This window comes from Diospyros lotus, chromosome 3, assembly GCF_014633365.1.
Source record: "Diospyros lotus cultivar Yz01 chromosome 3, ASM1463336v1, whole genome shotgun sequence".
Taxonomy (NCBI): domain Eukaryota; kingdom Viridiplantae; phylum Streptophyta; class Magnoliopsida; order Ericales; family Ebenaceae; genus Diospyros; species Diospyros lotus.
Window position 1 is genome coordinate 3,615,789 of NC_068340.1, and position 12,010 is coordinate 3,627,798.

At 37.6% G+C, this 12,010-nt stretch overlaps 1 protein-coding gene across 1 annotated transcript; it reads right to left on the reverse strand.

The window, feature by feature from the left end:
* Positions 1–2,018: 2,018 nt before the first annotated feature.
* Positions 2,019–3,452, reverse strand: LOC127796310 (uncharacterized). Its single transcript, XM_052328393.1, has 3 exons — positions 3,052–3,452; positions 2,493–2,725; positions 2,019–2,407 (listed from the first exon to the last, which is right to left on the reverse strand). The coding sequence occupies exons 1-3, from the start codon at positions 3,450–3,452 to the stop codon at positions 2,019–2,021; spliced, it is 1,023 nt and encodes a 340-aa protein (XP_052184353.1).
* Positions 3,453–12,010: the final 8,558 nt, after the last annotated feature.

Below are 12,010 nucleotides of genomic sequence, written 5' to 3' on the forward strand. Positions count from 1 at the left end.
TCCAATAATTCCCAAAATCCTATTTTAATACAAGATTATTATATACATAAACACTATTTGTACAATTTCATAAATTTACGTTAAAAGTTCTAATAATTCTTTAGGGTCTTTAAAATACAAAATTTCGATTTTGATAACTAAGGGTATTACATTCTCCCCTCCTTACAAAAGGTTCATCCTCAAAATTTGATCATTCTTCACTCACTCTAACTATAGGGTCTTCGAATAGGTATGGAAAATTGAGCCTCATGTCTTCTTCTCGCTCCCAAGTTATCTCCTCACTTACCGGGTTTCTCCACAAAACTTGTACTAGGGGAATTGACTTGTTCCTTAGGACTTGATCCCTACGATCCAAAATGTTGACCAATTTCTCAACGTACGAAAGATTTTCTTGAATCTCGATAGCTTCAGCTGGTATTACCTAGGAGGAATCTGACTCATGTTTTTGAAGTTGCGATACATGAAACACGTCGTGGAGGTTTGATAGGGCCAGGGGTAGAGCAAGTCGATAAGCGACTGGTCCAATTCTTTCTATTATATCATATGGCCCTATATACCGAGGGCTTAACTTGCCCTTTTGCTTATTGTTTCTAGTCACCATTCTTAGTGGAGATATCTTTAGGTATACTTTGTCGCCTACTTGGAACTCTAATTTCCTTCTTCTCGCATTTGCGTAGGATTTCTGGCGATTCTGAGCTTCCTTAATTCTCTCTTGAATGATCTTTATCTTTTCTGTCGTTTCTTGAACTATCTCGGGTCCCAAAATTTGACATTCACCTACTTCAGTCCAACATATCGGGGACCTACATTTTCGTCCGTACAGGGCTTCATAAGGGGCCATTCCAATTCTGTTGTGGTAGCTGTTATTGTAAGCGAACTCTACTAATGGTAAATGCTCCTCCCAGCTACCTGGAAAATCAATAGTGCAAGCTCGCAGCATGTCTTCTAGGGTTTGAATGGTTCTTTCTGATTGACCATCTATCTGGGGATGATAGGCTGTACTTAGCCTAAGCTGAGTACCTAAACTCTCTTACAGACTTCCCCAAAACCTAGAAGTGAACCTCGGGTCGCGGTCTGGTACGATTCTTACAGGTACTCCATGCAACCTGACGATCTCGTTGACATACTGTTGGGCTAATTTGTTGATCGGTTAGCTTACTTTCATGGCCAAGAAATGAGCAGACTTAGACAATCTGTCAACTATCACCCAGATAGCATCATTTCCTTTAGGACTTCTTGACAATCCAGTCACGAAATCCATCGTAATGTGTTCCCATTTCCACTCCGGGATTTCTAACGGTTGTAAACTTCCACCTGATTTCTGATGCTTGATCTTGATTCTTTGACACGTGTTGCATCGACTTACGTATCTTGCCACGCTTTTCTTCATTCCGGGCCACCAATATACAGCCTTCAACTCTTGGTACATCTTAGTGGCGTCAAGGTGTATCGAGTATTTGGATCGATAGGCTTCTCCCAAAATTATTTGTCGCAATTCCCTCACACGAGGTACATATATTCTACCTTGAAAACGAAGGATGTTTTCTCTTACCTCAAATTCTGGTCTCTTTACTCGCCCATGCTCGTCAACCCACATTTTTATTCAAGTCTTTTAAGTAAGCTTGTCGTATCTGATCCATTAATTCTGGTTGTACCATGAGACTAGCTGCGTAGGCAGAGTTTCCTCGGGAAATTACTCCTACCGTCATCAAGTTAAAAGCTTCAACTAGCTTCCACTCTGCCACCATCATTCCGGCCACACAGGTGGTTTCTTTCCTGCTTAGGGCATCTGCTACAACGTTAGCTTTACCGAGATGGTATTGAATAGTGCAGTCGTAATCTTTTAACAACTCCATCCATCTCCGTTGCCTCATATTTAATTCTTTCTGCGAGAAAACGTATTGTAGACTCTTGTGATCAATAAAAATTTTGAACTTCTCGCCATACAAATAGTGTCTCCAAATCTCTAGGGCAAACACTACTGCAGCCAACTCCAAATCGTGAGTCAGGTAATTCCATTAGTGGTTTTTGAGCTGTCGAGATCCAGGGGGGATGACCCTACCATGCTGCATCAGCACACACCCCAAACCGTTTCTCGAGGCGTCAGTGTAAACCATAAATCCTCCTGATCCATTTTGCATAGCTAGTACTGGAGCAGTTGTCAGCTTATCCTTAAGTTTCTGAAAACTTTCTTCGCACCGTTCACTCCAGTCGAACTTCACCCCCTTCTGAGTTAATTTAGTGAGGGGCGTTGTAATCTTGGAAAACCCTTCCACGAACTTCCTATAATATCCAGCTAATCCCAAGAAGCTCTTAATTTCAGTAACCGACCGAGGTTGCTTCCAATTCGCCACAGTTGCTATCTTGTCCGGGTCGACCGATATTCTTTCAGTCCATATAACATGCCCTAAAAATGCCACCTGGTATAACCAAAATTCACATTTCAAAAATTTGGCATACAGTTTATGTTCCTGTAATGTTTGTAATATTACCCTTAAATGTGATTCGTGCTCTTCTTCCGAGTGAGAGTATATCAGTATATCGTCTATAAACACGATCACAAATTTGTCTAAGAATGGCCTGAAGACTCGATTCATAGTATCCATAAAAGCTGCTGGGGCATTGATCAGTCAGAACGGCATCACCAGAAATTTGTAGTGTCCGTATCGAGAACGAAAAGCTGTCTTGGGCATATCTTCTGCCTTGATCCTTAATTGATAGTACCCTGAACTCAAGTCAATTTTTGAGAAAACCTTGGCTCCTTGTAACTGGTCAAACAACTCCTCGATTCTAGGGAGTGGGTACTTATTCTTGACCGTTATCTTGTTTAGCTATCGATAGTCGATACACATCCTCAGACTTCCGTCCTTTTTCTTGACGAATAGTACTAGTGCTCCCCATAGCGACATGCTTGGTCTGATGAACCCCTTGTCCAACAATTCTTGAGGTTAGGTTTTTAATTCTCTTAATTCTGCAGGAACCATTTTATATAGGGATATTGAAACCGGACCTGCCCCTGGTACGATTTCTATCGAAAACTCGATCTCTCACTGAGGTGGCAATCCAGGTAATTCTTCGAGAAACACATCCCCGAACTCTCTAACTATTCGCACTTCTTTGACTTTTAACGGCTCCTCGCTTTTCCCTTGGACACAAGTCAAGTATCCTCGTGCTCCTTGACGTAATAGTTTCTCAGCCTTTAGAGCCGAGATCCACTTCCGTTCACTTGCCCTCTTTTTCCCTCGAAACTTGACGTTCGAGTCTTTGCTCCTGAGACAGACTGTCTTAGCTTTACAGTCCAATGTCGCGTTGTACTTGGTTAGGAAGTCCATTCCTAGGATCACGTCAAAATCTTGAAATTCCAAAAGGATTAGATCCACCAGAAATTCAACTTCTTTTATCTGAATCTTCCTATTCTTGTATCCTGAAGAAGTTTCTAGAGACTTCCCCATTGGGGTTGCGACAATCATATGACAATTCAAATTTTCTGGTTTATCTCCTAGTACTTTAGCAAATGCATGTGAAATGAATGAGTGACTTGCACCTGAATCTATTAATGCATGCATGGGGATACCAGATAATAACATGGTACCTTCAATTACGGCTGGGTCTTCTGTTGTATCTTGTCGTGTCAGATGAAACACCCTTCCCTGCTGCACTCTAGCATTTTCGGTCGTCCCTTGAGGTTGACTTATCAGTCGCGGCTTGGGACAGTCCTTTGCAAAATGACCAGTCTATTGGCAGTTGAAACAAGTAATTCCTTTCTTTGGGCAGTTCTGGTTAAGATGTCCCATTTCTCCACAGTTGTAACAACCCTTTGTTCCAAATCGGCACGGCTTCCCATGGTGTTGTTTCTGGCATCTTTGGCACGGAGTGCTAGGCTTGAACTTCGGCCTCTGGAATTCCAGCTTCTTGCCTGCTTTATGAATGCTCCCTTGCTGACTTTCTCCTTAAATAGCTTCGATCCGGCTTAGGTTAGCCTCAATGGTAAAGGCTTGCAACACCACTTCTGAATAGGATTGAGTACTTATACTACTCAACGCCCTCTGAAGCTTCAGATTCAGCCCTCCTAAAAACTTATGGGTTTTGATTCTTTCATCCCTTTCGTAAATAGGCATGTACCTGATTAATCGGCTAAAAGCGTCCTCATACTGGGCAATAGACATGTCCCTGATTTGTTTTAGCTCCATGAATTCTCTCTCTTTCTTCATTCTTAAATTCAGGGAAAAGTATTTCTCATTGAAGAGTTCCTTGAATCACTCCCAAGTGATGTAGGGTGCCCTAGCTCGAGGGGTCATTGCCCTCTTGACTCCCTTCCACCACCTATCTGCCTCATCTTGCAGCATAAAGGTGGCACAATTGACCTTCTATTCTTCTCCGCAGTACAGGTGGTCTAATAGCTTTTCTGTTTGTTCGATCCAGAATTCCCCTTCACTGGGATCTGTGCCAAGTCTTCCTTGAAAAGTGGAAGGGTTCTGTCGATGGTAGAGGTCGAGCATATTGACCGAATGGCCGTCCCGGGAGTAGATTTCTTGCATGAATCCCACCATGCTTCCCAGTATTCGTTGCACTTGATCCAATCGACTGCTCCCAGTTTCCTGACTGGAGTCACCTCCCGGGTGCCCATCTTCGTTTCCCTATGTATGGCCAGCTTGTTGGCCGGGTGTTCTAGGTCCCACTGTCAATCTTCTTTGAGTGTTTACCATTTGAAAGAAAGTAGCATTCTGGATTAGATAACAGGGTCTTGCCATCCGATAAGGTAAATCCTTCATTAATTCTAAAAGTATTATACATTCGGCTGCAAAATGTCATAGGTACTACATAAGTTATACAAATTTTAGACATCACACTACACGAGTTACGTAAATAGTTAGGATATTTCTGGTTAGATCTACTTTGGTCCCGATGACCTCCATATCCAAACATTTTTTTCATCTTCAGATTCGTATGGTGGTGCCTCGGGATCGTCCATCACTTCCTCAGTCTCTTCCTCGTTTTCCGAGTCCGTGTCCTCGAACTCAAGAAGGTCATCTTCGGCCCAGAATATGGGTATATTGTCTTCTTCTTCAGCTTTAATCGGATCTGCCATCTCTCCTGCTTTTCCTAGTTCGATTGTGTTCTCCATATCTTCTTCCTCTTCCTCCTCGAGTGGGTCTTCCATCTCTTCGTCAGGCCCATCTGCTAGTACTGGCTCGTACAGCTCTACCAGTAGCTCACGAATCCGTGCACAATAGAAACAAAAATTAGGGAACTGCCCGCCATGTCGAACCCAATCTGTAAAATCCTGTAAGTCGCCCTCTAGAACGCCAACCATCATGTTTATCTGGAACTGAACTAAGTCAGGCCAGAGTCGATAACTTGGGGGTACGTCATCGATAATTTCTTCCATTTGGACTAGGTGTTCCATAATACCCTCGTTTGGCTCCAGAATCCGATTCTCCAGGCGATGAGCCCAATGATCAACCAAGACCTGCTCCGAAAAATTTCCAGCCATCTTGTCATTACAACTTCCTTTAGTACCCCTAACTGTCCTTGAGTTGGTACTTCTCACCTGCTAGGCTAAGTTTTTCATCTTGGTACCCTACTTGGTTGAGCTCTGATACCAACTGTAACAGCCCACCTCTTCAGGGTGTGTTATGCCTTAGGAAATTTGGTCTCTTTTTTTTTTTTTTATATCCGAAATTCCCTAAGACCTTATCTAGTGCTAGACGAGATGTTTACACTAGAAAATAAATACAAAGCGGAAGTTGAATCGAACCTGCTCATGGCAATACATACATGAATATTTGGACATAATATTTATTATAAAGTTATTACATAAGCTCTGAAAATAAAATAATTGTACAAAATTCTTAAACTATTCACATTACATCATAACATGGCACATTTCCTCATCTCGCATCACTACACATCTCCAACCTCGGTATCATCACTGCAAGTCCCGACTGGAACGTTGAATGTTCCAAGGGCGAACCCGAGTTAGATGATAAACCATCTAAATAAGAGTACATAATACTATGTCATGTGTGTATGCAATATCTTACCTCGTAGGTGTCAACTGCACCCTCAGGGTACCAACCATTTTAGCGGCCACCTCTATCGAAGCCGGGGTGTATGGGTGCACCCTTGGTAAGGCAGCGGTGTCAGTTCATACTCTATACGGCCTCATATGCGGGTGATCAATGACATCGATATGTATTTATGCATTTCATAATCATGTCATGGATGCAGTCTACGTGTTGGGCACATATCATAGCATGTCAATATGATGTAAGCATTCTCGAAAGATGTGTCAGCCTCGAAAATCATGCCGATCGGCTATTTCTCAATCTTCTTGCCCTCAAGGGCTCCTAAAACATCAATATATATTATTTTTATTATTTCACTATTTTTCCATAATTTCTAAAAATTTTCTTTATTTCTAAGCCTTATTTCTCCAAAAATTGCATAAAAATAATCTAGACTTTCATAAAGTCTAATTTCTCTCTACTATAATTCTTTAAATAATATTTCTGAAATTCTGGAATTTTCTTGAAATTTTCCAACTTAAATTCCTATTTTTTCCTTATTTCCATAATAACCAAATTCCCTAGATAAATAATTATTACATAATAATTATTTAAAATTTCATATTATTCGATTTCCCTTCACTAATATTTCTTAAATAATACTTATAACATTCTGAAATTTTCTTGGAATTTTCTAAATTAAAATTCTATTTTTTCTTTATTTCCATAATAGAAAAATCACTTAAATAATTAATAAAATTAGCATTTTCCAAAAAAAATTTCACAAAATAAGACATAAACAATATTCCAAACTTAAATAAAATTTTTGCAAAATTTTATTTCTTTTATTTCTTATTTTTTCTTTTATTTCGTTTCTTTTCTTTTCTTTTCTTTTTCTATTTCTTTTCTTATTTTCTGACGAGCGCGTGCAAGCCACGCGCCTTCTTCCTACTCACGAGCGCATGGCTGCACGCACTCGTCTTCTTCATCTTCTCTGGTGGCTGAACTTGCCGCCGGTGATGCTGCTGCCCCCAAAAGCTTCAAAAGAAGCTTCTAATCCCCCATATCTGACCTCCCGAACACAATAAAAACCTTAAATTTGCAAAAAAAAACGAAACAAAATATCTTAAATATGCGATTGAAGGCGCGTCTCTTGCGAGACGCAATTTTCCGGCGAAGCTTCGATTTGTCTCTTCCTCTGTTCGATTGGCCACCAAACTTAGCAGAAACGTTGCCCACGAAGCAAGGACTACAACCCTACTCTTAAATCTCTCAAACACTCCCCTAATCGACTGATCTATGAAGAAAACTTTCGGATGAATGGGGCTGTCCAAGTGCGGCTATTTATAGCTGAAACCCCGCCGCGAGTGTCTCATCGAGGCACCCACGTGCCCTAGAGATTATTTCCGACGACCATACCTCATTTAATACCCCCCTCTCCCTGTTTGCCGATTGCAGGCGCGGCCATGCTTGGCCGTGCGCCTGCCCAGATTTTCGATAATTTTTTTTTTTTATATACGGATATATATATATACATACACCTTTATATCATACATATATACATACGTACATATACCTATACTTTTATACCTTTTTTCTTACATATACATATAATAGTAATATATATACTATATAATTTCTGATATACATATATTTTATTTCAATTATCTTTAAGCTATATACTTATGCAATGTATTTAACTATCATAAAATGCATAATATAATTTGATATAACTAATTTTATATAAATATACCTTGTCCATAACTACCATAATTCCAATAATTCCCAAAATCCTATTTTAATACAAGATTATTATATACATAAACACTATTTGTACAATTTCATAAATTTACCTTAAAAGTTCTAATAATTCTTTAGGGTCTTTAAAATACAAAATTTCGATTTTGATAACTAAGGGTATTACATAAATCCACCTTCATCGCACAGCGAGGAGGACCTTTATGGAGATGGTATCGAAAAACCAACTCTTGGGCTAAAAGGACATTATCGCCAATAGACTGCCAAGGCACAAACATTACCTGAGCCTCATCCACCAAACCCACAAGCACTGGCTTAATCCTATTGGCAAGGATCTTTGCAATGGACTTTATACAATATGTTACAATAAGAGATAGGTCGAAACTGTGATGGCAACTCAGGGTTAGGGACCTTAGGGATGAAACAAATGATAGTTGCATTTATTAATTTGCCTCAACAGGCAGCCCGTAGAAAAGAAACCACGAATTGCATCCACCACATTAGGACCCACAATCTTCTAGCCCTTTTGAAAAAAATTGACAATAAAACCATCTGGCTTAGGGTCTTTATCATCGCCCATATTAAAGAGGGTTTTCTTAATTTCCTCAGCTAAAATGTCGGCAATAAGCCCCCCTACTAATCCTAAGATAGATGTCTCTCAATTAATGGGGCAACATCATTAGGGTGTAAAGGAGTTAAACGCATACTTTAACCAAGAAGATTCTGGAAATAGGATACTATAATACTCGCAACCTCTTTTTTGGAATCTACATCAGAGTCATCATCTCTCTAAATGCTAATAATGCGGTGTTGATTCCTCCGAGCCAGTATTGACTGGAAGAAATAACGAGTGCAATAGTCCTCTTTCGTAGACCATCTAATCTGAGTATGAAGGCGAAAAAAACTCATATTCTTGTGTTAAACATATCATATATTCCTTGGTTAGGTCAAGATTTTGTTGTCGGGGCACAAGGTCTTGGGGGTTATCATGTAAAGCTTGTTAGAGCGTATGTAAACTAGCACGAAGATCCAAGACATTTTCTGAGACTTGCCCACTAGAACGATTAAGGGTCTTCATAGCATCCTTAACCGTTTTAACCTTATTCACTACCCTAAACATAGAACCCCCATTCACCCGAGTGCTCCAATTAGCAGCCACCTTATGTAATCACACTCTAAACTTAACCCCTATAAAAAGAAAAGAGTAATTTTTGCACATGAATTTGCACCCAACCCATGTTATATTCATGGCCATTGTTAAATATAACTTTTAAATCCCAATTTGGGATGGCCCAAGTTAGATTTGATAGATTAATTTAAATTTAAATTTAAATCAGAGATTTCGTTATCTAATAACAATCAAATTTAGGAATTTCAGAAAAATCTCGAGAATCTTAACAAATTTTGAGAACAACTCCAAATTTCTCGTCTCCTTCAATCTTGTTGCCTAGAAAAATAGCCAAAAGGGAGGATGAATTGGGTTTTTCAAAAATTAATGATTATAGCTCTTGTTGAAAACTCTTAAATTGTGATTTTGTTAAATGATAATTGCAGAATGAATAAAAACAATAAAATCAAGCAACCATAAAGAACATGAGAATTTTCATAGAAGTTCAGCTCTTAAGAGTTTAGTCCTCTATTCCAAGACTGAGTTTGAAGATATCATTAGGAAAAATATAACACTAGTTTTTAATTAGAGTTAGAACTAACGTACAATCCCTTGACTAAGTAAGAATCACTAGTACACTGTTAGCAAATACAAACCCCTCACACAACAAGTGAGTAAAACAACAAACTTACAACCAGAGACAATTTCAAACAAGTCACAAAAGTTGAGAATGCCACCAACTAGCACACTTCCAAGACTTGACATTTCTCACTCTTGTTTGAATGCTCTATACCAACAATTTGTTGTATTGCTTTAGCCTCCATACTGACCCTATATATATATATATATATATATATCTAGAAAACTAGTTGTTAAAAAAAAGAACAAAGAGCAATTTTGAAATTCAAAAATTCTTCAGCTTTTTCAAGCTACAACTGAAACATTTCAACATCTGTTGGTATCTTTGTTTGCAAACACATCAGAAAAAATATTTTGTGCAAACAAAGAAAGCTTAGGAGACAACTTGATATCAAAATTAACCATAAGCTTTTTGAGACAAAAAGTTCTTAAGAGTTAGAGACAATAAAATCAAAATCTGCAAAATTGAAGTCAAAATACAATTTTCTTCAAAAAGATATTCTACTTTTTGCATGAGAAAAAGATATACATATCAGGATATAATTTTAAAGTAAAAGGTGAAAAATATTTTATATAAATATACCTTCGAGCGTGGAGCAAAAGAAATTCAGAAAACAAAGTGCAACAAAGACAATTGTTGGACTTCCATCGACTGAAGTTGCCACTTCGATCAACCTAAATCGTCCAGCAACCTTATGCACAATTTTGATTGAGGGACCAGTTTAGCTAAGATCAGAGGCCAACTTCAGTCGATCTAAGTTACACACGAACAGATACAAATATTTTTCTTTTTTCAGTCGACTTAAGCTAAACCATCAATCAACTTAAGATACATACCCATGAAAAATAATTTTTTTCTTCATAAAAAGGTAATAAAGTATATCTATACCATAAAAATATTTTTGTTATCATCAAAATCTTGTTTACTTACTCTTGAACTTAACAAATCTATATAAAGAAAAAACCTTGTAGGTGAAATCATCTGATTACGAACTCATTATTACTTTTCTAATTGGCATTTTCCACCCAAATTCCAACTTTTGAAGTGTATGATTGGCCAAATTTTTCAAACAAATTGTTTTCCCACTTTTTTCACGTGATGCTATTTTTTCACTTTTGGTAAAAAGGGTTTTCTCATTGGGAATGGGGTAAATTAAATTTTTCAGGAAATTGAAAAGCAACCCACAACGCACATTGCCCACATCTCTATCCCTTCAACTACGATTTCTCTTCATTCTCTAGGGTTTCTTCTCTCCCATTTGGCGTCAGCCTTTCCCCTTCGTGTTCTTTTCCATCTCCACAAAAGATGAGTTCCGATTCCGAGTTCCAAACCACTATTCATCTTCATATCTATCCACGGTAAGGTTTTCGGCCACATTCTTTTCTGGTTTTCATGTGGTCTTCGTCCATGGTAATCTTTTTAGCGCCCCTTCTTTTCTAGTTTTCAACCACTTTCTGACTTCCTCTTTGTTTTCTAACTCGGAATCGATGGTCGGCCACCTTCCGAGTTCTCTTTCATTTTCTATTAACTCATAATCAACAGTCGGCCACCTTTTGAGTTCCCCTCTGCTTTCTAGTTTCTCGGTAACAAGGTTTGGCTTGGCTTTCTTTCTGAATTTTTTGCTAAATGGACAACAATGGCATTGTTCAAATAGGTACACTTTCCATGGGAAAATGGACAATTTTCATGGAAAATAATGGCTATCAAACAACTAAAGCTAAAAAAAATGACTAATTCCATGGAAAATAGTGTCAATCAAATACCAAAAGCTAGAAAAATATAACAATTTCTAAGTAAAAATTAAACCAATCAAACACCCTTAATTAACAATTTCTATGCAAATCATTTTTAGGTAATTCAATTGCCTAGAACTTATTTTCTTTTCATGCAAACTCCATACTAGCGAGTGGGCTTGATTGGAATTGTTTTCCATGAAAAATGTCATAGAAATTTTTTCATACTTGCATGTTTGATTGCTTAATATTTTCTATAAAAAAATTATAGTACAAGACATTAAAATATGTTTTGACCTATTTTCTATAAAAAATTACAACTAGTAGAGGTGGGAATTGTACTTGCATGTTTGATTACTTAATATTTTCTATAAAAAAAATTTATGACACAACACATTGAAGTATGTTTTAACCAACTAAGGGAGATAAGAATTGTACTTGCATGTTTGGTTGCTTAATATTTTCTATAAAAAAAATTTATGACACAACACATTGAAGTATGTTTTGATTCATTTTTCATGGAAAACAATTCTCACCTCCCCTAATTACAATTTTTTATAAAAAATTAGTTAAAACATGCTTTAATGTATTGTACTATAAAAAAATTTATAAAAAATATTAAACAATCAAACATATAATTATAAAAAAAAAATCATTAATATGACATTCTCCATAAAAAATAATTATAAAAAAAAATTCATTAATATGACATTCTCCATAAAAAATAATTCCACCCAAACCCACCCTAAATTGTCATTATTCA